Source organism: Heterocephalus glaber, unplaced genomic scaffold (assembly GCF_053883595.1).
Source record: "Heterocephalus glaber isolate CG9 unplaced genomic scaffold, H.glaber_assembly_v1.0 deba00001532, whole genome shotgun sequence".
Taxonomy (NCBI): domain Eukaryota; kingdom Metazoa; phylum Chordata; class Mammalia; order Rodentia; family Bathyergidae; genus Heterocephalus; species Heterocephalus glaber.
Genome location: NW_028258330.1, coordinates 294,238 through 321,266, shown reverse-complemented (window position 1 = coordinate 321,266; position 27,029 = coordinate 294,238). Strand labels below are relative to the sequence as shown.

At 52.4% G+C, this 27,029-nt stretch overlaps 2 protein-coding genes across 6 annotated transcripts in view; one reads left to right on the top strand and one right to left on the bottom strand.

Annotated features, from left to right (window-relative positions):
• Nucleotides 1–10,839, top strand: part of Pygb (glycogen phosphorylase B) — a 29,046-nt gene extending 18,207 nt beyond the window's left edge. The window contains exons 10-20 of the mRNA XM_004874772.4: nt 719–865; nt 1,326–1,489; nt 2,129–2,243; nt 2,715–2,816; nt 3,436–3,583; nt 5,058–5,116; nt 6,854–6,995; nt 7,111–7,318; nt 7,574–7,708; nt 8,708–8,774; nt 9,427–10,839. Coding sequence (XP_004874829.1) covers nt 719–865; nt 1,326–1,489; nt 2,129–2,243; nt 2,715–2,816; nt 3,436–3,583; nt 5,058–5,116; nt 6,854–6,995; nt 7,111–7,318; nt 7,574–7,708; nt 8,708–8,774; nt 9,427–9,579 — 1,440 coding nt within the window. The 3' untranslated portion in view covers nt 9,580–10,839. The remainder of the gene's footprint in view (nt 1–718; nt 866–1,325; nt 1,490–2,128; nt 2,244–2,714; nt 2,817–3,435; nt 3,584–5,057; nt 5,117–6,853; nt 6,996–7,110; nt 7,319–7,573; nt 7,709–8,707; nt 8,775–9,426) is intronic.
• A 1,342-nt stretch (nt 10,840–12,181) lies between these two features.
• Nucleotides 12,182–27,029, bottom strand: part of Abhd12 (abhydrolase domain containing 12, lysophospholipase) — a 59,228-nt gene continuing 44,380 nt past the window's right edge. For 3 of the 5 annotated variants that reach the window (XM_021252168.2, XM_087188613.1, XM_087188614.1), the window contains 10 exons: nt 25,358–25,477; nt 22,641–22,671; nt 21,395–21,440; nt 18,129–18,258; nt 17,135–17,172; nt 16,860–16,939; nt 15,827–15,909; nt 14,024–14,102; nt 13,430–13,557; nt 12,182–12,568 (listed from right to left, as the gene is read on the bottom strand). In XM_021252168.2, coding sequence (XP_021107827.1) covers nt 12,529–12,568; nt 13,430–13,557; nt 14,024–14,102; nt 15,827–15,909; nt 16,860–16,939; nt 17,135–17,172; nt 18,129–18,258; nt 21,395–21,440; nt 22,641–22,671; nt 25,358–25,477 — 775 coding nt within the window. In that variant the 3' untranslated portion in view covers nt 12,182–12,528. Of the gene's footprint in view, nt 12,569–13,429; nt 13,558–14,023; nt 14,217–15,826; nt 15,910–16,859; nt 16,940–17,134; nt 17,173–18,128; nt 18,259–21,394; nt 21,441–22,640; nt 22,672–25,357; nt 25,478–27,029 lie in introns of all 5 variants that reach the window. The other 2 variants (XR_015441932.1, XM_087188612.1) reach the window with 2 other exon arrangements.

The following is a 27,029-nucleotide window of genomic DNA, read 5'->3' as shown; positions in this document are numbered from 1 at the left end:
TCTGGTACCTTTTTTTTCCCCCTGGTACCAGGGATTGAACTTAGGACCTTGTGCTTGCGAGGCAGGCCTGGTGCCACTGTGCTACATCCCCAGCCCTAGATTCTGGTACTTTTTAGGGCTTCTTGTGTATGTTTTCTCATCTTGAAGTTTAGTGAAGAAATCCAAAAATGTTAAGTTTAAAGAAATATGTAGTTTTTAACAGATTTTTCTTGCTCAATTTACTTTGGTCCTAGATTCTTGAGTGTATTGGGATTTTTAGATTTAACAAAGTCAGCCTATAAAGCATTTTCCCCCTGTACTAGAGATTGGACCTAGGACCTTTGCACTCAACTACGTCCCCGTGTATTTTTTTTTTTAATTATGTGACAGGGTCCTACTAAGTTGCATGGGCTAGATTCAAACTTGTGATCCTCCTACCTCATCCTCCTGAGTAGCTGGATTCACAGGCATTTACCACCCAGCCCAGCTATAAAACAGTTTCTTATTCTACCTTGTGGAGATCACAGTTCCTTCTCTGGTCTTGAGGTGTATGTGGCCCTGTCATAGAGTCCTTTGGCCCTGGCCAATGGATGACTGCTCAGTGGTCTGTTAATTTGTCAGTAAAAACTGTTTACAAGGAGGAAAACAGGGCAGGTGATCCTTGGGCGCAGGTTGGCACAGGGAGGGGATCTGCAGGACTGAATGTCACCATGTAAACGCGCTTCTCTCCAACCACCAGGCCTGGGAGATTACCAAGAAGACCTGCGCGTACACCAACCACACGGTGCTGCCTGAGGCTTTGGAGCGCTGGCCAGTGTCACTGTTTGAGAAGCTGCTGCCACGGCACCTAGACATCATCTATGCCATCAACCAGCAGCACCTGGATGTGAGCATCAGCCTGGCAGGGTGGCTGCGGGTCCCACCAGGTGACAGTGCAGCAGTGGGCAGAGCGGCACTTTGTTGCCCCATGCCTGACCCTGCCCTTATTCCTGAGCAGGCTGTAGACCTCGAGTCTTACCTGGCAACCCTGTTTGTCCTTCCTCTGTTACCTACAGGGCACAGGGTCCAGGGATGACTCTTGCGCCTGTGTGGTGTGTGTGTGTGTGCACGTGTGGTGCCCTGGGCACAGCTTGTTCCACTGTGTTCAGGGTGGGGAGCCCCATATCCTTTGTGTAACCAGATGGTTCATCCCTGCCTGCTGAGTCCCAGTGCCAGGGCCTGGGCCAGGACCCAGGTCAAGGCCTAAAGCAGGACTCTGTCCCTTGGGCATGGCAGCTGTCCTGGTCCTGGGGGCTCTGTAGGCACCGTGGATCTCAGCCCCACCCTCCTCCCTCTCTGCTCTCTAGCACGTGGCCGCCCTGTTTCCTGGGGACGTGGACCGCCTTCGGAGGATGTCCGTGATCGAGGAGGGTGACTGCAAGCGGATCAACATGGCCCACCTGTGTGTGATCGGGTCGCATGCGGTGAACGGCGTGGCACGAATCCACTCTGAGATTGTGAAGCAATCTGTGTGCGTGAGGCACCCACTGCCACCCCTTCCACCTGGCTGCCATCGGAGGTCCACCCCATGCTCACACCTGAGTGGGTGGTGATGGGAGAAGTGGTTACCCCGGCATCCCCAGATGCCTGCTGGGGCATCCAGCGGAGCTCATGACCCCCAGTCCACCCACTGGCCAAGCACCTACCTAGGGCCAGGGCTGGATGTATATGGGCTGGGCAGGCAGTGATCAGGCTGGTTGGAGACTGAGGATTCCTCCCTTCCCTTCTCTCACCTAGCAAGGCTGCTGAAGGCCTTAGCCCCATTAGTCCTGGCTGACAGCTCTCTGCTCCAGGCTGGACCCAGGGCTCCATGCTCTCCACAGCAGACTTGGGATTTTTCCCAAATCATAGCTGAGGAAACAGCCCAGGGCCTCAGGTCTGAAGCCTGTGAAGTGTTCAGCGTTGTGGCCTGGCTATGTGTCCATCGACTCTGGAGACAGCTGTGTCCTCACGTGGGGGTTGGGAGGCAGCTGAAGAGTGCTGTGTGCGAATTGCTTTTCCCACTGAGTCTCCACACCCCCAGGGATTTTTTGGAAAGGCCCTGTGTTCTCTGGCTCACCTGGTTTGAAACATGGTGTTTCTGATAGTTCCGTGCTATCTGTGTTTGTAGCTTCAAGGATTTCTATGAGCTGGAGCCAGAGAAGTTCCAGAACAAGACCAACGGCATCACCCCCCGCCGGTGGCTGCTGCTGTGCAACCCAGGGCTGGCGGACATCTTTGTGGAGGTAAGTGGCCCAGCCTGGGTCCTGGGGCAAGGAAGCTGGGTCTTCACGTGACTAGCAGTGACCTGGGATGGAGCTCAGAGCCCACCAGGCTGATGAAGAGGGATTTGGCCATGCTGGGTGAGGTCATAAGACAGGGGTGGCTCTGAAGTGCCATAGGGAGGCCAGGCCAGCCCAGGTCAGAGAGGGCCAGGTGCATCCTGTGGGACAAGACTAAGTGGAGTTAGGCTGGCGGCTGCAGTAGGGGATTCCCAAGGAGACACTGGCTTGGGGACGTGGACTGTGGTGGGAGAGCCTGGGGGGTCGGTCTGGGAGCAGGGAGCAGGGACTGAGGGAGCCGGGGGCGTCTGTCAGGGCTGTGCAGGAGGAGCCCTGTCTGGAGGGTCTGAGAGGTGGGCAGATCCCAGGTGGGGCAGAGGCTTGGGTGCAGGTAGAAGCTGGGCTGCAGTGAACAGAGTCTCCTTCCTCCCCCAGAGAATCGGGGAGAGCTTCCTCACAGACCTCAGCCAGCTGCGGAAGCTGCTACCACTGGTCAGCGATGAAGCCTTCATCAGGGATGTGGCCCAGGTCAAGCAGGTGGGCTTCTCGGCACTAGGGGGATGGATGGGTAGAGGGATGGAGAGACCTAGGCTCCAGGGTCAGGCTGTCAGCTTTCCAGAAGGGGTCACTGACCTGTGCCTGACTTCATCAGGTTGCAAATGTGCTGGCTGTACAATTCCAGCTCTGCTCTGGGAGCAGCCAAGGACATAAGGAAGGGCCAGGCCCCTGGAGCCCCCAGGCCTGGGAGAGAGCTAGGGGGTCACATAGCATGACCATGGGGAGGGGTGCAGTTTCAGCTCTGGGACAGCAGCAGAGCCACCTCACTGCAGCTTGCCCTCAGTTCTAGGGTTTGCACTGCTTCTCTCTTCCTGTGCCTCCTCATGCTCTTCCTCCTGCTGCCCCTGCCTCACACCCCAGTCCCCCTTGTTCTCCTCCTCCTGGTCAGCTCCAGGTCCTTTACTTTTGCCACCATTGTCCAGTGTGCCCTTGTCCCCTTCTCCCTGATGCCAGCTCCCATCCCTGGACCTGCTCTCTGTCCCTGGTGGTTGCTGAGGGCTGAGTATCTCCAGGACGGGGTGGGCCATGGGGCATCCAGGGACCTCAGAGCTCGCAAGGCAGCTGTGAACAGCATGGCTGTCATCCCCGCTCCTCCCAGGAAAATAAGCTGAAGTTCGCTGCCCTCCTGGAGAAGGAGTACAAGGTGAAGATCAACCCCTCTTCCATGTTCGACGTGCACGTGAAGCGTATTCATGAGTACAAGCGTCAGCTGCTCAATTGTCTGCACATCATCACCCTGTACAACCGTGAGTCACACCCAGACCTGACCTCACACAGTAGAGCTGGGTGTGTGCATGTGTGTACATGTGTGCGCGTGTGTATGTGTGTGCATGCTGTAGCACACACGGGGGCACGTGCTGGTGTGAAAGCACAGGACTGCAAGGCTGGTTTTTGTGTTCAGTGTAGCTTTTATGTTGATCTTGGTGATTTGCCTTGTTTGGGAAGGTTTGCTTGTTGAGGCGTTTAATGTACTTAGAGAGAATCACATGTGTTGAATGTATAATGTATCTTGAGTATTATGAGACAATGAAGTATTATTGACAATTATGAGAGCAAATGTGAATCAAAGACCCCCTAAAGTAAATGTGAGAGCCAGGCACAGTGACACACACCTGTAATCCCGGCACTCTGAAGGCTAAGTCAGGAAGATCACCGTGAGATCAAGACCCACCTGGACTAAATAGTGAGTTCAAGGCCAGGCTGGACTACATGGTGAAACCATGTCTCAAAAAAAAAAAAAAAAGTAAATGTGAACATTTGCTCAGTGAATTAGCAAAACCTTTGAAAAGAACTAGGTTTCTAGAGTTTTGTGATGTAATAAAGTGTTTCAAAGTGGAGGCACTTTAGAAACTTCAGGAATAACAGCACTGGCTAATGGTGCCAGCCATGGCTTTCCCTCTTCCCTCCAGCACCTTTTGGGTCCCTGTGCCCCTGTCCTGAGGGCTGGAGCTGCCTTGGTCATTTCTGGATATATTAGTGGCTTATTCTTACACTTGGGTCTTGGTGTTGACTGTGGCTACTTCTGACTACCTGCTGCATTATTTCAAGAAGTTTTTTTTGAACCACACCCATTTTATCCCATGCTGGGGATGGACCACCCAGGGCCTCGAGTGTGCCAGGCAAGTGCTGGTGCTGAGCTGCACCCAGCCCTGAGATGTGTTTGGGACATGTGCCAGGTCCTTCTGCCTCGGTTCTTCTGCCTACCTCCTGCACATGCTTTTGTGGAGGCTCTTTAGATCTCCTTCCCTGCGTCTCCTCACCCTTACGTCCTGCGTTTCAGGCCTGTGGTCCTCCAAGGTGTGAGCTTTCCCTGGAGGTTGGCTCTGCCCAACAGAGCCATGCCTTCTCAGTGCTTCTACACTGCCCAGGCTCTTCAAGGCCCTCCCAGCCCTTGCTTCCTTCGCCCCTGGTAGTGGTGCTGGCTCTGCCGTGCCCAGCCAGCTCCTGAAGTTTCCTTACTGCCCAGGACTGGAGCCCTGCTCAGGGTGCCCCCTTGGGACACCAGGACCCTGAGGCTCTGGACACCAGGCAGGCTGCTGTGGAACAGAGCACAGTGAGGGCCAGGCTCGGCCCCCAGGTGGCAGGTTCCTAGGCAGGTGTGAGACCGTGGCCATGTACTACTACCACCTGCCAGAGCCCCAGGGCTGCTCTGGGCTCCTGGTTGGTTTAGCCTAGGGTCATCCCACTGCCTCAAGTGAATCTCTTCTGCTTTGCCTGCAGGGATAAAGAAAGACCCGGCTAAGGCCTTCGTACCCAGGACTGTGATGATCGGGGGCAAGGTGAAGTTACTTCCTTAGCTCCTCTTTTTGGTACTGATCCCAGGGTGCACTCAGTGGGTGGCTGCCTGCTTGGAAGCCAGGGTCCTGTGTGGATTTGCCTCAACAGGAGGGTGCTGGGCATGTCCTGCTCAGCCCGTGGCCTGGCCTTGGTCAGCACATGGAGGCTGGATGCAACTCTGAGGGAATGGCCTCAGGTCCTCTGCAGACTGCCTAGTGCAGTTGTGGCGAACCTAGGGCACGCATCCGCAGAGGGCTGTTTGTATGACTGAAAGCTCTAAAAGGTTCGTCATCACTGGTCTTGTGTAGGTCAGTCCCGGCTGTCCTCAACTCCAGTCTGCTCATCACACCATCTGGCCCCTGCCCACCATCAGCTACATTTTTGAAGCACATTTTGGACATCATGATGTTTTGCTAGTATCTTGGTGTCTAAAGTCCATACAAAAATTTTTAAAATATTAAAACAAATGTAACCCAAGAGAAACACGAAGAGCTGTAAAAACTGTCAGCCCCCCCAGACTCCTACTGAATGATGGGAAAGTGGGTTCCAGGCTGAGTCTGGAATGATCCCTCCAGAACCAGAGCTGTTGGGCTCCTACTAAACATCACCACATGGCCATGCATCCATCACACCTAAAATGTGGACAAGAATGCATCCTGTCAGGAGCGGCCCTCCACTCTCAAGGACCACACTCCCACTGTCTCAGCTAGCTACAAGTACTAGTAGGTTTTTTTCATTTAGATGAGACCTTGCTGTGTTGCCCAGGCTGGCTTCAAAATTCTGGGCTCAAGACTCCTAGGGATGCTTCCACCTCATCCTCCCCAGTAGGTGGGACTAGAGGCCTGTGCCACAACACCTGGCTAAAGTTACAGTTTCTTTCTTCCAGTGCTAGGGATGAACCAAGGGCATTACACACTCAAGGCAAGTGCACTGCTACTTGCCACACCCTCAGCCCCACTGTTTTTTGTTTTGTTTTGTTTTTTGGGTTTTTTTTTTTTTTGGTACTGGGAATTGAACTGAGGACCTTGTACTGTCAAGGCAGGCAGCGGAACCACTGAGCTAAATCCCCAGCCCTGGGGTTTCTTTTTTTTTTTGAGACAGGGTCTCACTGTGTAGTCCAAGCTGGCCTTGAACTTGCAATTCTCCTGCCACATCCTCCTGAGTGCTGGGATTATAGGCGTGCACCACCACACTCAGCCCTCCCACTAATATTTTTAATCAGGAGGACAAGGAGGGCCCTCCTTGAACTGATCTTTCTCTTCTCTTTTTTTTTTTTGGTACCAGGGCTCAAACTTGGGTCCTTGCGCTTGCAAGGCAGGCAGTGGAACCACTGAGCTAAATCCCCAGCCCTCTTAATTCTCTTTAATCATAGACTTTCCTCCCTTTTTTTCTTTTCAATGTATTTGTTCTAGAAATTGGGTCATTTACTGTCCCAGGCTGCTTTCATGAGTTCTTTGGGGTTTGTATTTCCTGTAAGTTGATGTTCTCTTACCTGGTAATTTCTGAAATACTGATGGGAATCAGAGTTGTCTTTGGAAGCTAACAGATCCCACGGGTGAGGTAGCCACTGAGCACTGGGTGGGAGCCAGGCCTCCTGGCTCCGAGAGCCACACTGCCACTGGCTTCCAGGAGTCTGTGTCCGGCCTGGTGTCTACCTTCATGGTGCAGCAACCCACATGGCCCTATTGGTCCTGGGCAGAGCATTGCGCATGAAAGCCCTCGACTGCCTCTCTCTGCAGGCAGCTCCTGGCTACCACATGGCCAAGATGATCATCAAGCTTGTCACGTCCATCGGCAGTGTTGTCAATCATGATCCAGTTGTGGGTGACAAGCTCCGAGTGATCTTTCTAGAGAACTACCGGGTGTCCCTGGCTGAGAAAGGTAGGCTGGAGGCCTGTGCCTCTCCTGTCAGGGTGGACAATGCTGTGCATGGGACCAGGTTCCTCTTGGGGTTGGGGAAGGTTCCTAGAAAGGCTGACCTGCCTCCTGTCCACAGTGATCCCAGCCGCTGACCTGTCACAGCAGATCTCCACTGCAGGCACCGAGGCCTCAGGCACCGGCAACATGAAGTTCATGCTCAACGGGGCACTCACCATTGGCACTATGGATGGTGCCAATGTGGAGATGGCCGAGGAGGCAGGCACTGAGAACCTCTTCATCTTCGGCCTGCGGGTGGAGGAGGTCGAGGCCCTGGACCGAAAAGGGTGTGTGTCGTCTTTGCACATCAGAGCACATGGGGAGGAGCCCAGCTAGGCCAGCTCAGCACCTGCCTGGATACCTGGGCAAGTGGTGCAACCTGTACAAGCACGAAGCAGCTGCCTCCCAGCCACCACTCAGATTCCTGGGCCAGTCTCTGTGGCAGAGTCCCAGGGTCCTGCCTGAGGGCAGCTCCTCCTATACAGGCCCTGGCTGTGGGTCACTGCTGGGGTACAGGTGCTGAGCGGCCCATCTCCCCACAGGTACAATGCCAGAGAGTACTGTGAGCGCCTGCCTGAGCTAAGGCAGGCCATGGACCAGATCAGCAGCGGCTTCTTTTCCCCCAAGGACCCAGAGTGCTTCAAGGATGTGGTCACCATGCTGATGAACCATGACAGGTGCGGCCCCTCCCTGCAGCCCACCATACCCACCTCTACCCTGAGACAGACCCAGACCACATGGTGGGTTGGAAGGGGAAGCCCTTCCACCTCAGCACACAAGACCTTGTGTCAGGCCAGGAGAGTCATGGCCATGGCAAGGGCAGACCATGCAGAGTGAGATAGGTCAGTGTGCTGTCCAGCACTTGGCCTTGGAGACAGCCTTGCCCCACATGTGGGTGGGAGTCCCTGAGGCAGCCATATTCTCAGGAGGCCAGAAGAGGGAGGGAGCTCAGGGAGCTGGCAAGGCAGTAGGAACTGGCAAGGTGGTGGAGGAGACTCACTGGGTTCAAGTGGAATTAATAGCCAACGTGGTATAGTTCACGTGGTCAGAACAGAGTCATCTCTGGTCACAGGACAGGCTGGCCACATCACTTGTGTCTCCCTGTGGGTAAAGCTGCTCTGGCCAGGGCTGAGTTCACCTCTGTCCTGCTGATGCCTTCTGGTTACCTCTGCCTTTGGGTCACCTGTGGCTTCAGTTGGGCCAGGTTGCCCCTGCCAAGGCCTGTGGTGACTTGTGAACTTGCACATCTGGTGCAATAGTAACAGAAATACATTTCTGTACTCGTAACTCCTGCATTTTAGCCCAGAACATCAGGAACTGCAGATAAACTTTTCCTGTATCACTGGTTCTCAGACTTGAGAAGAGATGGCTACATGGGGGCTTCCAACAGAGTGCCTGGGCCCTGGGCCTGTGCAGCCCCACAGCCTATGGGCTCTGCAGTTATAGTGTTTTCCTTAGTGGCATCCCAGGTTAGAATTTGACTTCATTAGGACATGAGTGTTGCTCACAGAGAAGCCCTCTGGCTGGCTAGACCTGGTGCAGCCCAGCCCTCACAAGGGGCAGGGCCTGGTGGGTGGTGGCCTCTGGCTGTGGGACTGTCCCTGGGACCACACAATAGGCCACCTAGGCAGGGCTACTGTTGCCTGTCACCTGCTCAGTGTCCTGTCCCTGTTCAGGTTCAAGGTGTTTGCAGACTATGAAGCCTACTTGCAGTGCCAGGCGCAGGTTGAGCAGCTGTACCAGGTGAGGCTCGTGGGCTGTGGCTATAGGAATGGGGGTAGGGCTGGGGTTGGGGGCAGACTCTATTTCCCAGGTTAGGGAAGCAGGTTTTTGGCCAGGGCCAGAGGGGCTTGGAATTCCAATACCCACGACGTTAGTAAGTCACTACTGTGCCCTGTCACTCCTTGTCTTTGCACTGTGGGGCTCTGGAAGGATCCACCCCACCCACACACATACAATGCCCACTGGCCTCAGAGCTTTCCCCTTTTGAGAGGCCCCTCCTGGAACTGGCTGGAGGCCAGGGCAACTGCACGGCCCTGGAGGAAGCAGTAAGGATTGAAAGCCCTAGTGAAGGAAGCTGTTTGGCCATCCCACAGATGTTGGGTCTACATGTGCTGATGCTTTTCTGATGGAGTTTGTCTTGGGGCTGTGCACTGTGCCCTGTGGAAGGAATACAGGCTTTCAAGGGCTGGGACCTTCCTTAGGCTATTTGTCCTTATACCTAGTCCTTCAGTAGCTTTTCTAGTCCCAAAGGGCCATGGACCATGGGACCCCTTTTCTCATCAAATGGTTGTTCCCCTCCTTCCACCAGACTGCCCCATGGCTCAGAGCTCATTGGGGACAGTCCTGAAGTTCCAGGGCACCCAAGACTAATCAGCCTCTGCTTTTTCCGCAGAACCCCAAGGAGTGGACCAAGAAGGTCATCAGGAACATCGCTTGCTCGGGCAAGTTCTCTAGTGACCGAACCATCACGGAGTATGCGAGGGACATCTGGGGTGTGGAGCCCTCTGATCTGCAAATCCCGCCCCCCAACATCCCTAAGGACTAGGTGCCCCTTGAGGCGGGGCCAAGGGCTTTTGTTGGGCTGAGTTTGCACATCATGCCAGCGTTTAAGCACCTTGCCAGCAGCCAGAGGTCCCTGCTTTTCTCTATGCTGTGTTCCCCAGAGGGGCTAAGGGGTGGTTTTGAGGATCAAGCAAAGAAAGGAGGTGCTGGAGAACCTGTGACACTCTCCTGGTTTCTTGTAAGGAAAGTGGAGCTTTAGGTGTGGATGCCGCAGCCAGCCCCACACAGGGTGGACAGAAAGCAGAGATGCCTTCAAACCTTGCACAGAATATTGCTGTGACCTTAGGTCTTTAGTTTTGAGCCTCTTGATTCTGGGGTCCGGGCAGGTGGCTGTGGTGAAGCCTGGGGACCTGTATTTTTCCATAGCACCCAGGCCACTAGAAGGGGCTTCTCCACCTATCACCTTCACAACAGCCCATTCTCTGTCCCATCCTGGGCTGTGCACCTGACACATGGTCTAGGACCAGGTGCACCCTGCCTTTCACAGCCACCATGGTGCCATGTGGGTGCTTGGGACTCACTGGGAGCAGCTTAGGGGGGACCTCCACAGAGGCCTCAGTCAGGACACATCTAGCTGATAAAGGGTTAGCTTTTATTTTTCAGAGGAAAAGATCACAAGGAAATGAAACTAGCTACAGCCTTCTCTTGTTGAACAGTTAGTCAGTTTGTCTAAGGAAGGCTGTGTGGGGGTCTTTGCCTGCCTGGAGGTGGCTCAACCACTATCCCCAGAAGAGAGCTGTCCTGCTCCAGGGCCTAGGTGCATTTCCTGACATACACACCAAGGCCAGGCTCCATTCTCCTCCCTCCCCACAGTGTAGCAGCCTGGTTTGCAAAATGGGTGGTGGCTCAGAGGGGTCACTTCTGCCCACACTGCAGCCAGCCCGGAAGTAAGGGCAAAATCCCCCTTCCTGAGGTGGCTGCTTCAGGGAAGAATCTAAAGCCCTGCCTGTCACCATTACTGTTGAGTTGTTGGAGAAATGAGGTAGAATCACTCTTCAGAGGCTCCACCACCCTGCATGTTAGAGCTGGGTTCGGGAAGGCTATTCTGCACCCCCAGGCCTGCAGGGCCTGCTGGGAAGGGCTTCACAAGAACCACTGGGGTCTTCTGTGGACTACAGTCACCTGCTGCCTGTGCCATGGCTCGGTGTTGAGGCTGTGCTCCCTGACCCACTATGCGTGACCACACCCCTTCCACATATGCTTCCTGCCGCCTGTGAGAAACTGATTAAACCTCTGCCGTGGATGGTAGGTGTGGTTTCTGTCTCATTGCACACAGTGCTTTGAGGTTCCTATGGGAGTCCCACTATTCTGGGATCAAAGCTGGAAAGTTAGCACTCATCCCCAGTGTTCCCAGACTGCCACTTGCTCACTAAAAAGTCAAGTCTAGCCCCATGGGAACGCTCTCATTTGGGGTAAATATTTGCATTTCTAGTGCAAATTGTATTGGTGTCTCTATGTACTTTGCCGCCTCTCCTGCCCATTACTGGCCCTGTGAACCAGACTGGTCTCCCTAATTGTCTATAGCTGCAGGCACTTATCAGGAGGGACCAATGGCAGCACAATGGGGTACTGTGGACTTCTTGGCCCTGCAGCCTGCTGGCTGCTCACAGCTGTCAGTGGAGTCCTTGATGCCCCCAGTCTGTGAGGCCCTGGGACATGGGGCCACGGAGCTGACAGCACATTGCTCACACCTCAGGTCCAAAGCAGTTTTAAAAAGAACTCATCTCATCCACAAATTGATTTTGGAACTTGTTCAATGATCTGAAACCCAGTTTAGGTTTGGATGCACTGAATTAGGGACACTTGGCTCAAATTCACAGATAGTCTAAATATTCTCTATCTTGCACTGTGCCTCCACTGAAGGATCTGAGGTAGTTCACACATACAAAAAGGAAAAAAAAGACTGGATGAGAAAATGGATAGCACTCACAGGCAACACTGCTGGGCCCAAGTGGGGACAGCCATTATTTCAGTGACTCCAGGGCCCCTGGCACAGACCAAATAGATCTAAGCATCCCTAAGTACCCCTAATAGGCCCTGGAGTGGAAGAGGTGTTGGGGCCCCAGTGGTGCACTGCTGGGCCCAAAAACCTCAGACGCCAGAGCCAGGAGAGGCCAATTTGGAGGACTTGCACCTGAGACTGCCCATAGCCTGTCCTCCTAGGGCACCATCCCGCTTCAGTTTTTAGGAGGTCTCAGCCCTTTTCCTTGACTGGGGATCTGCTGGTGGGCGACCCCAGGGCAAATGCCAGCAGTGGCCAGAGCAGCTGGGGTCTGTCCATTGGCCCTGCAAAGGATCGCCTGTCCAGGTCTGCTGCCTCTTAGGAAAAGGCCATCTCCTAGAAGGCAAGGGGAACTATAAACTTTCGTTCAGAGCCTCCTTTCCTACCTCGTTGTAGATGCAGATCACTGAATTATAGGCAGGGCCATCCTGGGGCAGGGGTATCCATTAGCCATGCCCTGATGTAGGCGGGGCGCTGCCATAAGCAGGCCCTGACACTGGTGGAACAGGAGCCACAAGCAGGGTGCTGGCGCCTGCCCAGCTGGAGTCGTCCCTGACCCCCTTGCTTAGCAGAGGACGACAGATGACCACCACGATTTTATTCTTAAATGCTCAGTCTATGGCCAGGTTAGGTGGACAGGCAGGCGGGACAGGGAAGTGCAGACCTGGTCCCACAAGGGCTAGCGCCGGGTAGCAACAGGGCCGGGTAGCAACAGGGCCGAGCAGCGAGGTACGTCCTGCGCGCGGGGCGGAAGACAGCAGCACTGCATCCTCGTCCCCTTGAGCCCATGCCGCGACAGCTCAAGGCCCCGCCCACACCCCTGTGGGTCCCTCTCCAGCGTGGGTCCCTTGTCCCCGAGCCGCTGCTGCCCGGGGAAGGTGGGGAGGTGGCAGTCTGGTCTTCATGCTCCTCGGGTGGGGAGGCGGCGGCTCAGTGCTGGAGGTCAGGTTCCGATTTCCCCAGGAACTCCCTAGGCCAGAGGAGGGCGACCGTGAGCCGGGAGGACGCAGGACCCTGCTGGGTTCCTGTCCCTTTTGAGAACCTAAGCCGTTAAGTGTTCCTTTCTTAATAGGGCGAGCCAGGACCCCAAAGCACAGCTCCACAACCCTCAGCCGGGCAGGGGCAACGCAGTGGACCCAGCTCTGCCCTGGGCACTCAGGCTGTGCACAGGAAGAACATAGGGGAGGAACCTCCTGGGGGGTGGGGGCTCCAGCCACCAGTATCTGTCACCTGCAGAATAAGTACATGGAGACCCATTTCTTCACTGGGCTCACCCACAAGGAGGCTGTATGAGGCGGTGGCAGCAAGGAGGGTGGTTCCAGCAGGAGGGAGGTGATCTGAGCAGCCATCTGTGGGGAGGCTGGGGCAGGGTCCTGCTCCACAAGCCACTGGGTCTCCCTGGCCTCGGCAGCTTGGGCTCTGCTCTGCAACAGGCCCAGCTGTGTGCCCTTGGCTCTGGGCTGCAGCCTACAGTCTGCCCAAGATTCTGATCAGTCAGGAACTCAGCTTCCCTTCAAAGGGCGCTGGAAGGGTGGGCCCTCCTTCTGGGTACAGGGTAGCGGCCTCTAAGCTGGCAGGAGGGGCTCAGCCTAGACGGCCGTGGCAGGGCCATTGTTCTGTGAGAGCTGGGGCCGTCGGTGCTTTTGTGGGCCTGAACACAGGAGAGTACCTGCCCCATCTATGCAGTGAGACTCTCTGCCCTCTGTGGGAGTGGAAGGCTTGGTATCACACCCTTCAGTACCCCTCTGCAGCCTGAGCACTGCACCTGCTGCATCCTAGTTGTGATGCTGCTGCCTAGGCCAGGTCCCCAGGGGAGGAGCTGGAGCCTCACCTCAGGATCCGTGGCAGCTCAGGGCTCTTATAGATGTACTTGTGCCTGTAGCCCAGGTCAGAGTGAAAGGGGACAAACTGGACTTTAAAGTCACGGAAGCTTCGCGATGGTGCAGCAATATTGTAGAGCTGGAGGGAGAGAAACCAGTGAGAGCCCAGACATCAACAAATGGGGATGGGGGCGGGTCTGGACTCCCCTCCCAGGAAGACCAACCTCTGGAGCAGAGAGCACTGTCCTAGCTCCAGTGTGCTATGGTTCTGTGAGGTGGCCCATCAATTGGGTTGGGGCTTGTTTTTTTTGTTGTTGTTTTGGTTTGGTTTTTTGATGCAGGGTCTTGCTTTGTAGTTTAAGCTGGCCTCCAACTCACTGGGATCCTCCTGCCTTCCTCCTGCCTCAGTGCTACGATTACAGGTATACAGAACACCACCTGCTGATGTGCTTCTTTTTTACGGTTCCTCTTGTGTCTGGCAAAGGCAGCGTGGCTCCCAGCCCCTTTCCAGACCACCTTTGTGTGACATTCTCAAGAGGCCTGGAGATGTCCCGGCCCACCCAAACCCCTCCCCAGCTGGGCTGACACTGGCCCAGGATGCTCACCTTTCTGCCAAGCTGGAAGGGCACAACTGGGTCATCCTCCGCGTGCAGGATAAGCAAGGGGCAGGAGATGTGCTTCACACTGCGGGAGGGGGGAGGGAGGTGGGCCCCAGGCTGAGGGCAGGTGCCTGCCTGGACCCTTCACCCGAGGCAGGTCTGGGTACAGGGTCTGCTTCCCATGCTGGGTTTCTTTTTACTACAGGTAAAAAGTATCAATCAAATCTACAGAGTAATTCATTCCCCAAAATCTAGCCCTTGCATATTTTCTAAAAGGTGAAAATGATTACTCTCGCCAAAACATATTCCTTAAATGTTATAGAACAAGCCAGGCATAGTGGTGCAATCCCAGCTACTGAGAAACTGAGGCAGGAGGATTTAAAATTTGAGGTCACAATGGGCAATTCTGTGAGACCTTGTCTCAAAATAAAAAATCAAAAGGGCTAGGGATATAGCTTGATGGGATGGTACAATGCTTGCCTCGCATGTGGGAGGCCCAAGTACGCAGGAGAAAAAAGTTACAAAGTACTTATAAACTGGATAATTTAAGTGGGCCAAAAAAAACACTTGCAAATGAATGTTACTATGAATCTGTTGGTTAAAAAAGTCAGTACTCTTAATTTACCCTTGTTGTGATATAGAGGATCTAGACCCTTCAGTGAGCCTCATAACAGCACAGGGTCCAGGCTGGGGAGGGCCTAGGTTCCGCTGTCGCAGCCTCTGAGGTAGCTGCCAGAATCTGTCTTGGTCCCAGCAGGGCTATGTACTCTCAAGGGATCAGGACATGGTGAGGGGGCTCACCACAGACATACTGTCCCCTGGGTGTCCAGCCAGCAGCACGGACCTCATGTTCTCCTCCCTTGGACTTGTGCGTCCCAGAATAGCAGCAGGACCCATGCAGACACTGCCCATCAGCTTCCGAGGCCCTGCCTCCCTGCCGCTGGAATGCCTGGCCTGGGGGTTGGGTCAAGGCAGCCTCCTGGCCCCAGCACTCGCTTTTGTTTGTTAAGCAGAAATCTGGTTTATTCAGATAATCTTAAGATCCCAAACAGTAATGCTTAAAAACAAGCAGGGCTTTTGCTTATGATTCAAAGTATAGATTGTGAAATATTAACTGAATATTTACATAAAGATTTTCTTCTTTTTGGAGGAATTAAAAATCCATAAAATAAAATATCACAAAGACAATGTCAGTAAAATCTGGCATGGTTTGAAGAGTCCTTAACTGGGTAAACTAACAGCAATATTTTAAATAAACTTTATAGTACCTTTCTGTAATCAAACACATATTGAATGACTGAAGCACGGTTTGTTTTTTTAGATCAGTTCTGACTGTGTTGTTCAGGCTGGGCTTAAAGTCACTGTGCAGTCTACGTTGGCCTTGAACTTGGTATCCTCCTGTCTCAGCCTCTGGAGGCTGGGATCACAGGCATGTGCCACACACCCAACCTAACAGTCATTTTTTGAGTAATTACTGTTTTAACACCTATCCAGGAATTCTAGCTTAGATGCCTATTTGGGAAAAAAGTCAATTATGTTTACAAAAAAACTGTTATCTTAATATAGCTCTAACTTTTTAAAGTTCCGTTTTCCTTTTTGGCACCAGGGATCGAACTCAGGTCCTGGGCTTACGGAGCACGCGGCGGAAGCACTGAGCTAAATCCCCAGCCCCCGCTTTCTTTTCATCACAGGAGTCTCTGCTAGACTCCTCCTTTTTAAAGCTGGGTTTGCTCCCGCACCCCACCCTGTCTGGCTCCACTGACACAGGGGCTCATCCTCCAGGCTGTGTTGCTCAATCATGATACTCACTTCTCATCATTTGCAAATTTAATTCCACTGCTTGTGATAGGATCAAGGAAGAACCAGTCAAACCCAGGAAAGTACCGATATACCTGAAGACAAGATGGAAGCCATTTTCAGAAGTGCTAATTAAGGTACCTTGGCTGAAGGCAGGCCAACCACTGAATTTAATTTCAGGATTGTACAAGGTGCTGCTCATACCACCCCTTCCAGAGGTGTGCGGGAACAGGCAGCACAGGGCCACCCCTGCCCTGGCAGCGTCCTAGCTTTGTGGCTGGGGCTGCCCTGAGCTGCAGCTGGAATCCAGCTCAGAAACCACTCAGCAGACACAAGGGCCCCACTCCTGGGGAAATGGAGGACCAGGGCTGGTTTCTTCACACAGTTTCAGAGGAAAGCGACACCAAAACATTAAGACAAAGTAAAGGGCTCCTGGCCTGTATGAAACAGAGGCCCCAAAACATAGAGCAGGCTGGGGGCCCAAGTTGGAAGATGAGAGCCAGGCTTCAAAAGGACAAGGTGGGGCCAGCTCGCCTGGAGCCCCCACCGGCAGTGTCCTGGGCTTTACCTGAGAGAGACCGGAGGTCAGACTGCCAAGGGAAGGAGCCTGACTCCTGAGGAAAATCCAGGACCCAGAGAGTAGGGGGCACCCCTGGCTCCACCCAGGGAGGGAGCCACACAAGCAAGTCTTCCTGTGCGGCCAGCTCCCCTTGCACAGCCTTCGGTGAGCCTCCCTCCTAGCTAGATGTAAAGTTACAGACTTCCCAGGAAGCTCTGTAGATGGGACAGTGTCTAGAACCAAGATTTGTTTTAAATAAAATCTGTATTTATGCCGGGGATTTAGCTCAGTGGTTCCGCCACCTGCTTCGCAAGCGCAAGGACCTGAGTTCGATCCCTAGTACAGAAAAAAAAAAAAGGCATGCAAATCTATATTCATTAGAATAAATTATACTGTTTATAATAATTATGGAATTGTCTACTGGGACTTATTTTTATATTAATTATTTTAATAATGAGGATTAGTTTTCAAAAAATCTATACTTGCCACTGAAAATGGATGGCTCTTTGCTTCTTCACGAATATTAGTGAACGGAGATTCCAATATAAGGGCATCTGGAGGTGTCTCTAGGTAAATGAAAAAAAAACAGAGGGACCTAGGAGATAGGAAAGAAGCCTACAACAGACTGGGGCAGGGGGCCCCAGGTGACTCTGAGAGACCTCCTATACCCAGCTCACCCTAACACTGTGCTGCTGCCCCCAGTGCCCACAGGACATCTGTGCAAAGGCCTGGACAGTAACTGGTAATTGCTGCTTCCTTACCTCGCTCACAGAGCCGCCGCACCAGATTTGTCGCCACTCTGGGAGGAAAGAAAAATAGTTTGGTTAAAATAAAACAATGATGAAACAAAAACAAAATACAGTTCGGTTGAATCTTGACCAGACTTGTCCTAAATAATTCTGGCAAGGGGCTCCAGAGCTGCTGATCAGGTGGTGGAGGTTGGGGTCTACCTGGAGGACACCAGGATGGGGTGGCAGCACTTGGCACCCACCAGGCACAGGGGCCTCTTGCCATCCATCCAGGGCTGCACCTGGCAGGTTGTGTGCCTGCAGTCACAATGACAGGCGGTGTCCCTCCACAGGGGCCTCTCCTAGGCAAAGGCCCATCTCCCCCACCAGAGGCAGGGGTCCTGGCTAGATACTCCCAGCTTGCAGGATGCTGTCCAAGCAAGGAGCAAGAGCTGAGAAAAGCAACACTGCTGCCTACAGGAAAAGGCGATAGGAAGCAGTGCAGCCCCTGAATTGAGGGGGCTTTAACAACCACCCTGGGTGTCCCATCAGTAGAACTCTCCAAGCTGCCTGTGCCTGGGACATTAAGACAATTCATGCCATGGCAGGCAAGGGAAGTGGACCCCCCTCCCCCATTCCTCCACCATGTTGCTGATAGACAGACAGGGCAAAATTACCTTCAAATGTCCCTGCTCTGTACCATAGGCTAATGACCTGCACTGGTGCTCCAAAGCCAGGTCTGACACAAAGCCTAAGGGTACTTTCCCCTTTGCGTGGGGCACAGTCTCCATACCCTGATGCTCAACCCACCTCAATGCATATGTCAGTCCCTAGGCACTCCTTGAACAAGGGCTCATGGTAGCCTGATCCATAGCCCTCCTTTGTGATACCCAATACCCACCACTGGACAGGTGCCAAGCCCTGCAGGAAGTGACCCACCCCAGGGTCAGAGGCAGCAGGTACCCTCAGGGTTAGGGGCGTCACTCAGGAGGCCTGCTCAAAGGTACCTGTTGCCAAGGGCTCTTACCCAGTGCCCAGGGAATGTCCCCAGATATACAAGGGGTTGTCACCACTTCTTGCTTTGATCCAATCAAAAACATGGAGTGCATCGTAGGTCATGCCCCGCTCTGATGGTGTTCCTACTGAGTCACCCCAACCTGCAGAAGAGGATCAGCAGGAGAGGAAGTTCAAGGCAATTCAGGACCAGGCCAGTTACAGCAGAGACTGATGTGTAGCACTCCACTTCCCCTCCAGCACTGGAGAAGATAGAAGACGTGGGGTGATTCTGTCCCCAAGGACTGGACAAATCAGCCATTCCTGGGTACTCCAAGGGGTGGACTGTACACCTGACTAGTGACTAACAGAGGTGATGAAATAATCCCAGAACCTAAGACCCTGAGGCCTGGTAGGGACAGCCAGGAAGGAGCCAACAGGCCAGCCAGTGAGAATGTAGCCTTTCCAGGACCCACAGAAGAGGATATTTCCAGGCTCAAGGCAGTGCTGACCGCCCCAAGCCTTCTGCAGTCTCAGCAGAAGTCATGTGCAACTGTCTTTCTAGCAGCTCAGCAGTGAGTCATCATCAAATGATCTAAAAACACCACAAGGTTCGAGCTGGCTCTGCTGCACAAGCAAACCCCACAGTGAGTGCACAGGACAGGACAGGCTGCTCCTCAGTCTCAGAGACCCCAGAGAAGGGAGGATGAGGAAGGACAAGACATGGTGAAGCCTCAGGACACCTGTGGCAGACAAGGGCACAGGAACATGGTGACAGAAAAAGACTCACAGAAAGACAGGGAGGGGGTAGCCAGACTGGGACAGAAACAGAGGAAGAGGGAGACAGGGACACAGACAGAGGTGGAGCTGGGCTTCTCATGTTGCTTAGCAATACAAACTTGGTAAGAAAGGAAAAAAGAAGATGCTGTGAGGATTTCCTGTCTGGGTACACATAAAGGGAGTAAACAGAGAAAGTGCCCCTTCATAACGCTAATGTGTGGCTCACAGCAGGAAGAAAAAGACCTTCCCAGCATGGAGTAAAGGAGGAGGCAGGATAGAAGAAACAAGATAGATGAGATAAATAAATCAAAACTAAAAAATTTTATACTTTTAAGAAAACTGCAACTTCTGCAACCCAGTCAAAGTCACCCAAGGTTTCCATATGAGCATTCCTTTGGTTAAATTTAGGATCTTTTTCTTCTAGATCCATCACACCCAAAATTCCTCAGGAATAATGAATGTTCATAAATTGGACTAACTGTGAAAGTAAAGAACAGGAACCTGATTAAGATAAAGGAACAGGCTGAAAAAATCCAAAGTATGTTTAAATTATCCATCTTAAAACAAAACAAAACTGGGCTAATACCTGTAATAGGGCCAGTACACTTCTGAGGGTGGACCACCTTCTCCTGGGGTGTCCACTCAAGAAAAGCCTAAATTGGGGCTGGGGATTTAGCTCAGTGGTGCCACGCCTACCTGGTAAGGGCAAGGTCCTGAGTTTGATCCCCAGTACCAAAAAATGAAAAGCCTAAATAGGTCTGCACTGTTTGAGTGCATACTTTTGAATTTCTGCTTAATAAAGCCCTGCCCATGCCTCTTACTAACCAGTCCTGAAAATTCTTTTTCAGTGACAGTAGTCAGCAAACCTGCAAACCTACTCATCTACTCTATAGGTAGGGTGGGTTAGATTCCTTATCTTAGCTTTGGGAACTTCCTGGGACCCTAAACAGTGACAAGAGGATGAGTCACTTTCCAGCTCATTTTAGTGCTTTTCTGGGCCACAACTCATCCTGACAGAATTTTCACCAACAAAACAGCCATCCCTGTGATAAGCAAGGTGGTGGCCTGAAGAGCCCCATCTTCTAATCCCAGAACTGGTGAGGATGCCAGACTCTGTGAGAATTAAGGTGGCAGAGGGACAAGGGCTACAAAAGGGCTGACCCAGAGGAAGGCATGATCCAGATCATCTGGATGTTCCCCAAGTAAACTACAAGGGTCTTTATAAGTGAAGTAGAGGACAAAAATTAGTGTCTGGGCTGGGTGTGGTGATACACACATTTGCTCAGGAGGCTGAAGCAGGATTACAAACGTCAGGCTAGCCTGGGCAATATAGCAAGACCTGTCGAAAATTCAAAACAGGGCTAGGAATATAGCCCAGTGCTAGAGTGCTTGTCTAGCATGTTCAAGGCCTGAGTTTTAAACTCTAAAACCAAATAAAAGGGGTCAGAGCAATGCAGCCCAAGACTGAATGTGCTAAAGCTGGGTCCATGTGTGGAAGGGCCCTCGAGCCAAGGAGTTCTCTCTCACCGGAAAGGCCAAGGTAACATGCTCCCCAGACACCAAGGGATCAAATCCTTGCTCACACCTTTATTCTACCTCAGCAGCTAGATTTTGGATTTCTGACTCTAAGAATTACAAGATAATAAATAAGATACCATGTTTCTGGTCATCTGTTACAGAAACTAATACAACCCCAACATACAGCCAGCAGCCTCTTTCCTCTATCCCTCTTTGTACATCTTGGTCTGAGGCATCAAGACCACTGTACCCTCAGAGGGGTAAAGCAAGCTGGCCAAGCAACCTTCCACCCTGAACACTAAGACTGAGAGGCATGGAAGAATATTCCTCTAAGACATGGCTTGCCAGGTGTGGTGACACACATCTGTAATCCCAGCACTCAGGGGGCTGAGGCAGGAGAATTGCCATGAGTTCAAGGCCACCCTGAACTACACAGTAAGCCCCTTTCTCAAAAAGCAAATGAACAAACAAACAAGACATGGCTCACTGTTGCTATAAGTATTTCTGCTGCTTGCCAGCTACAATGTTTACAGACATGTGGAACTGTGGGCTCCTGCCCTGCCCAACAGCCAAAGCAGATCCACTCAATAAAGGAAGGAAGAACTGGGGGTGGGACAGAGGACTCTGTCTTCCTTCCCAATGGCTCTTTCCCTGTTTTCAGCACTTCGCAAGACTAGCTCCACTGTTGGGCATAAAATGTGCCTGAGCCCAGGTGAGGGGAAAAGTCTGAGTTCAGTAAAGAAAAAAGACAGCATTTATTACATACAAATGGAGGAATGCTGGGGTCCTAGCCCCAGGGCCTTCCTACCAGGAGGGGTTCCTGGATGTCCACTACCAGGAGCTTTGTCAGAATGCCCAAGCCCTTCCCCAGTCCAACACAGTGGCCATTGCCACAGGTCATAGCAGAGCAAAAGCAGGTTGCAGGCTTCTTCAAGGTCCTCAGTCTAAGCCTATCTATCAGGTGGGACTGAGAGAAATGGGAGTACTTGAAAGAAATCTCACCTCTATAGTCAAAGGTGACCACATGGTAACCAAGGGTACTCAGCACCTGTGAAGGGAAAAATACATATGTGTGGCAACAAACCCAAGCATCTCTAGACTGGGGCCTCTTGGGACACCCACCCAGAGCTCTGGGCTTATGCCTTGAACACAGGGAGACATGACAGAGACCTGACAGAGACTGTCAACACATAGTCCAGCTCTGACTGCATCTGCTGCTGCAGCTGCACCAGCTCAGGGCCCTGGGGGACGGGAGCAGCTCCTCTGTCTCTGGACGGCACTGCACTCCCACTGCAGGTGCCCAGGCCTCCTGGGCGAAGACAGCTTGCAGAGTTGCTAGCAGGCTGAACTACCAAGCACAACAGCAGACCTGGCTGGGGAATTCCACAGGGTTTCTTGCTTTAGCAGTCCAGCAGCCCTCAAGTGTTTTGCTTTTGATAAATTTTTTCTATTATTTTTTAAACACCTGTGCCCTGTGCCCAGGCTGAGGAGCGCCCCAAGCATTATGGGAGGCTGCACACCACCAGCCCATAGCCTCTCTTCACTACAGAGAGAGCTGGCAGCACCTGCCTGGCATGCTGGCACCCCCTGCAGAACCTGCACCCAGATCAGCTCCAGGCCTATCTCAGGACACAGCAAGTCGTTTCTACAGCATGAATTCCAAGAGAACTGAGCATTTCTCCGGCACTCAACTTTCCTGACTTGATCTAATTTACTTAGTGGGAACCTTCCATGGCGGAGAAAGATGGGCCCTGCATCTGCAGATTCCCCCTTTCTCCCACAGCAGATGTAGGTGCCCTCAAGGGGAGAGGGAGGGAGGCTTAGGAGGCCCAGGAAGCTGTACCAAAAGCTCCAAGGCCCAACACCCCATTCAAGAACAAAACAGGCACAAGGATGGGTCTCTTGTACCAGGGCAGATCTGCGGGGACCTCCATTAAGTCTGCCTGGAACCTGAGCCAAGCCACCATGGCTCCCAAGGTGAGCCTGCACCTGGGTACCAAGGGCTGCTGCCAGAGCACACAGTTTTCTCCTTTTATATACAAGGAATATTGCCTTTAAGGACACTTTCAAATGCTGTTCGTGTCCTTTTCAGTGTCTGGGAAATGGCCCACCAGGATGCACTCTGAACTGGGAGGCCACCCCTCAAGACAGACTAGCCAGCCCCTGCTCATGGCACAGCCAGCTAGTGACTCTCCTTTGCTCCAGTCCCTCAGGACCCACGTACTGACCTCTGAACTTCGGTCCTTACCTTGTAGAGCTCCACTCGGTGGTCACCACCTCTAGCAAGGAAGGAAACAGAGTGGGTATTAATGCCCCTTTTCAGAGTGGATCCTACAGAGCATGGGACCCCAACCTCATTCCAGGGAGGGACCCATATGGACAAGTGACTTTCTCCTCAGGTTCCCTTTGTAGCTCCAAGCTTGCCTCTGGCAGTATCATGCCAGGGGACCATTTATGGAAGATGTCTTCGTTATTTCATGTACAGCGAAGCAGACCCTTTAGTTACAACTGGCCTGACATAAAAAACTTGGGTTACAACTGGAATTTTAGTTTTAACTTATGACCAAAGTCTGAGTTATAACCCAAATGCTGGCTGCTGTGCTTCCAGCTGGTCTCAGACACAGATTTAACCCCTAAAGAGTTGTGGAAGGAACATTACAATATCTTTTCCTCAATTAACCTGGGATTAAGTGAGAAATCCTGGACCAGTGTCTCTCTAAAGACACTGAGAGCTGCCTGTATATGGGAGAGAGACTTGAAGGCTGTGTAGAGGAGTCTGAGCCTTCAACTGACCCACTTGAGTTACAACGAGCCCTCTCAAATGAACTGAGTTGGTAAGTCGAGGGTCCAATGTACATTTCAACAGACAATCCATACCTATAGCCCCAAACTCAAGACATACAAAAGGAAACACAGCAGGCTCCCACCCCCCTCTACCTCAGCTCCCTAGCTCCCCAAAGCCCACTGCTGCCTCCCTGTGCTGATGTCCCTTCTCACATGTGCACCCGGCATGTGGGGCATGCTCCTGGACACAGAGGTACTGCAGCCGTGACCTGATGGAGTTGCCATGTCTTTCATGTGGAGACTCCAGACTCTTATCATACTGTGTGAGAATCGCTGACCTTCAGACACTCCACAGCAGACTAGTTTCATCAGACATTTCTTATTTGTGAAGCTGAACGTCCATTGCACACATCTAAATGTTTCACATGCTTACACTTCTGTCTGATGACCTTCTGTGCACTCAGTGGTGACCACACAGCAAGTCACTGGGTGGGAGGGTGTTCCAGTGGGCAAGGCAGCTATTGGAGGAGCCTCCCCTCATTCTCAGCTGCTCTTTCCTAACAAGCATCAGCAAGGCCACTTCAGGTATGTGGGTGGGGGTGGTGCAGCAATGCTGCAGGGGAGACAACGAGACAAAAGAGGAAAACCAAGAAGGTACAAGGACAAAAATATAAAGGACTGTACTTCAAGACCAGAAGAAAATACTGCAAAACCTTTTGGTTATCTCTGGAAGAGTTTATGGTTTCCAACTTTTCCAAATTCTCTGCAGCGAAGAAAAAGGAAAGGGCTGAGGAGCATATGGGGTCTGAACCTCGGGAAGAGAGAGTGCTGGGGTCCTACAGGTCAATGGAGCCCGCAGCTACCAGGGGCAGCCCACTGGGGTCTGGTCAGAGATGGGGATCAGAAAGTGAGGCAGGCCCTCGAGAGGTGGAGAAGCAGGGAGAATGCAGGCGAAATCTGCAACATAGGCAGTTGCTGGGGCAGGAGGGATAGCAAACTTGACTGTCACCATGGTCCTTTCAGACCTAAAGTTACAAGCAGGCTTTGTCTTTTTCTATCACATGACTGGCACTGCAGAACTGAGCCTTATTCATGCCAGCTACAGTTTCCCATTTATAGAAAAATGGTACCAGAGCTGTTTTTATACTTGCTCTCTGACAGGCAGAAGCAAAACCCACTGCAGCTTGTCCCCACAAAGAAGAGAGCAGACAGCATGGTGCACCCGTGACTTGGGCCAAGCACTCCTCCACACAGAGACCAGCCACAGGCCATGCTTTTGGGTTCTTCCTGCCATGCTCCCTGCTCCCAGGCAGAAACACCCACCCAAACCTGCTCTCCCTTCCAGAAAGGCCCACACACTGTTTTCTCTGCTGCTTCTGCTTGCAAAATGCCCACAGCTCAGCCTCCCTTGCTCCAGCCCTGCAGGCGCCCCACCTCCCTGCCGCTGGCTCTGATAGGCAACCTAAGGAAGCTGTAGAAATAGTGACCTTCAGGATTTCAAACAATGCTTTGCTAAGAAAATCCACCTCCTCTCCTCCCCTCTGGGCTCCATAGAAGTGCTCCTGAAGAGCAGCAGTGACCTGGAAGGAACACGGGCTATCTTTGGTTGGGGACAGCAAGTCTAGCTCAAGGTGAAGGATGAGCAATTAAACCCACTCAAGAGATGCATCCTGATAAAACCACAAGGCCTGACCAATCCCAGAGATACAAACCTCAGCAGCAGTGTTTTAGGACATACTGATACTGTTGGCATCAGGGTAGCCAGCAGAGCACTCTGTGGTGGGCAGCCAAGGTGACTGACATTGCTGCGCAGACCTGCACTCTGCTCTTGGAAACAGCCTGGACAGAGAGCCTGGGTTCTTCTGACAGAAGAAGCCTCCTACACCCTGACCCAGTGCTGCCACAGATGGGATGCTCAGGGCTGTGGTACTCAAGTCCACTCTGCAGACCAGACTGCTGGCCCTATGTGCACTACCCTGTCTTATGAACTTTACCCAAATGCTCCTTCCTCCCCAGTCCCACTGGAACTCGGCTACTCATCTGCTCTTGGGATGCTCTCCCTCACTACAGAAGGTCTGTGAGCCTGAACCTGTGGGACTACAAATTTAGTCCTGGCTGGGCCCCACAAAGGAGCTGTGCTCTGCAGGGAGGATGCATCCTACGTGGGCTCCTCTGTCTCACCTGGTTCCCGCATTCCCGTGCAGGTACAGAATAATCGGGTGGCTGGAAGCCAAGGCATCCTCGTACCACATCTGGTCCTTCCCTTGGGCGTTCTTCCACCAGGCAGCAGGGATAGTGTGCCTGGAAAAAGCAGCAGAAGTGGTGGCAGCCATAAGCAGGGTTATATAGGGAGAACAGGGAGCCCACTACCTACTGGAGGGTGGAATAGCTCGGGCACAATGTGTCCCAGTGATAGAATAAATAACCAGGAACCACAAGCTGCAGGGCCAGTTGCAGACAACCTCAGGAGCATTTCCTCAGGTACATGGGCTTCTTCTGGGCTACAAAAGGGGGTCCTTGTAGCAGTTACCAGGATAGGAGGACGACACCACTCTCCCCTAATAACCAGAAGCTCTGTAGGTCAGAGCCCTCCAGAGCCCTGGAGCCACACAGGTAACAGGGACACATTCGATGTTGGCTCAGATGGCTCCACACCTGCCCAGGTACCCAGAGACAGTTGGTTTCTCAGGCCAAACTTTCCTTCAGAGTGATATTACGGTTAATCTTAATTCAGGTCAAACTGGGGAGCATCTGAATGAGGTCTCTATTAAACCTTCAAATTCATTCTACATACCAATGACAAGAATCTTTTAAGAATCAAATAGCCAATTTTCTATCTTTTAGAGCTTAAGTTTCAGTATTCGTCTCCTTTTTTTTTTTTGTACTGGGGTTTGAACCCAGGGGCACTCTGCCACTGAGCTGCATCCCCAGCATTTTAAAATAAATATATATATGCTTATTGTAAACACATGTAAACATACATGTATATATCCTTTTTAATTTTTTGGCTTTTTTGAGGCAGAGTGTATTTATTTATTTATTATTTATTTATTTCAGGCTGGCCTTGAACTCACTCTGTAGCCCAGGCTGGCCTCGAACTCATGGCAATCCTCCTGTCTCAGCCACCTGAGTGCTGTGATTACAGTTGTGTGTCACCATATCCAACAGCATCTCATCTCTGACCTGCTCAAGAGGACATTTTGGGGTAGTTCTGGCCACTACAACAGTCATACGCCTGTGCACTTTCAAGGTGCTGGCACCAGCCAGCTTCCAGAAGCCAGTCCACCCAGCTCCAGGACCAAGGAATCTCCCAGCCATCAAGAAGGCTGTTCCAGTCCTCACCCCCCTACCCCACTCCCACCCCCGCCAGGTGAGAGGAGCTGAGACCTCAAGCCTCAGGCAGCTGCTGGGAAACTCTCTCAAGGTGATCCTGCTGGCTGGCCTGGTGGGCAGTGCCCTGTGGTCACCACAATGGTACAGGGGCACAGACAAGGCAGCACTGGCACCCAGAAACTCATCAAGTGACTGTCATTACCTTGAATCTTGCCACTGTTGTCACAGACTTCTCTGGGCAGGTGGTAGTTTACGTAGGTGCTTTCAGACTAAGCACCAGTCCACCCACCCTGTCCCACAGCAGGAGGCCTGTGGTCAGCAGAGTGAGGCCCAACTCCCTCTCTCCAAGAGGCTCTGAGCCCAACAGGTCAGCTCCTACCCAGCCGAGGGTCAGAGAGCTGCGCCAAGTCACACCAGAGCACAACAGACTCCAGCCCAGCACCAACTAAGAACACACTCTCCCTTCCCATTTTATGTTCTTCCAAGTGTCTGCACATCCTCTCGCCCACACTGGGAATCT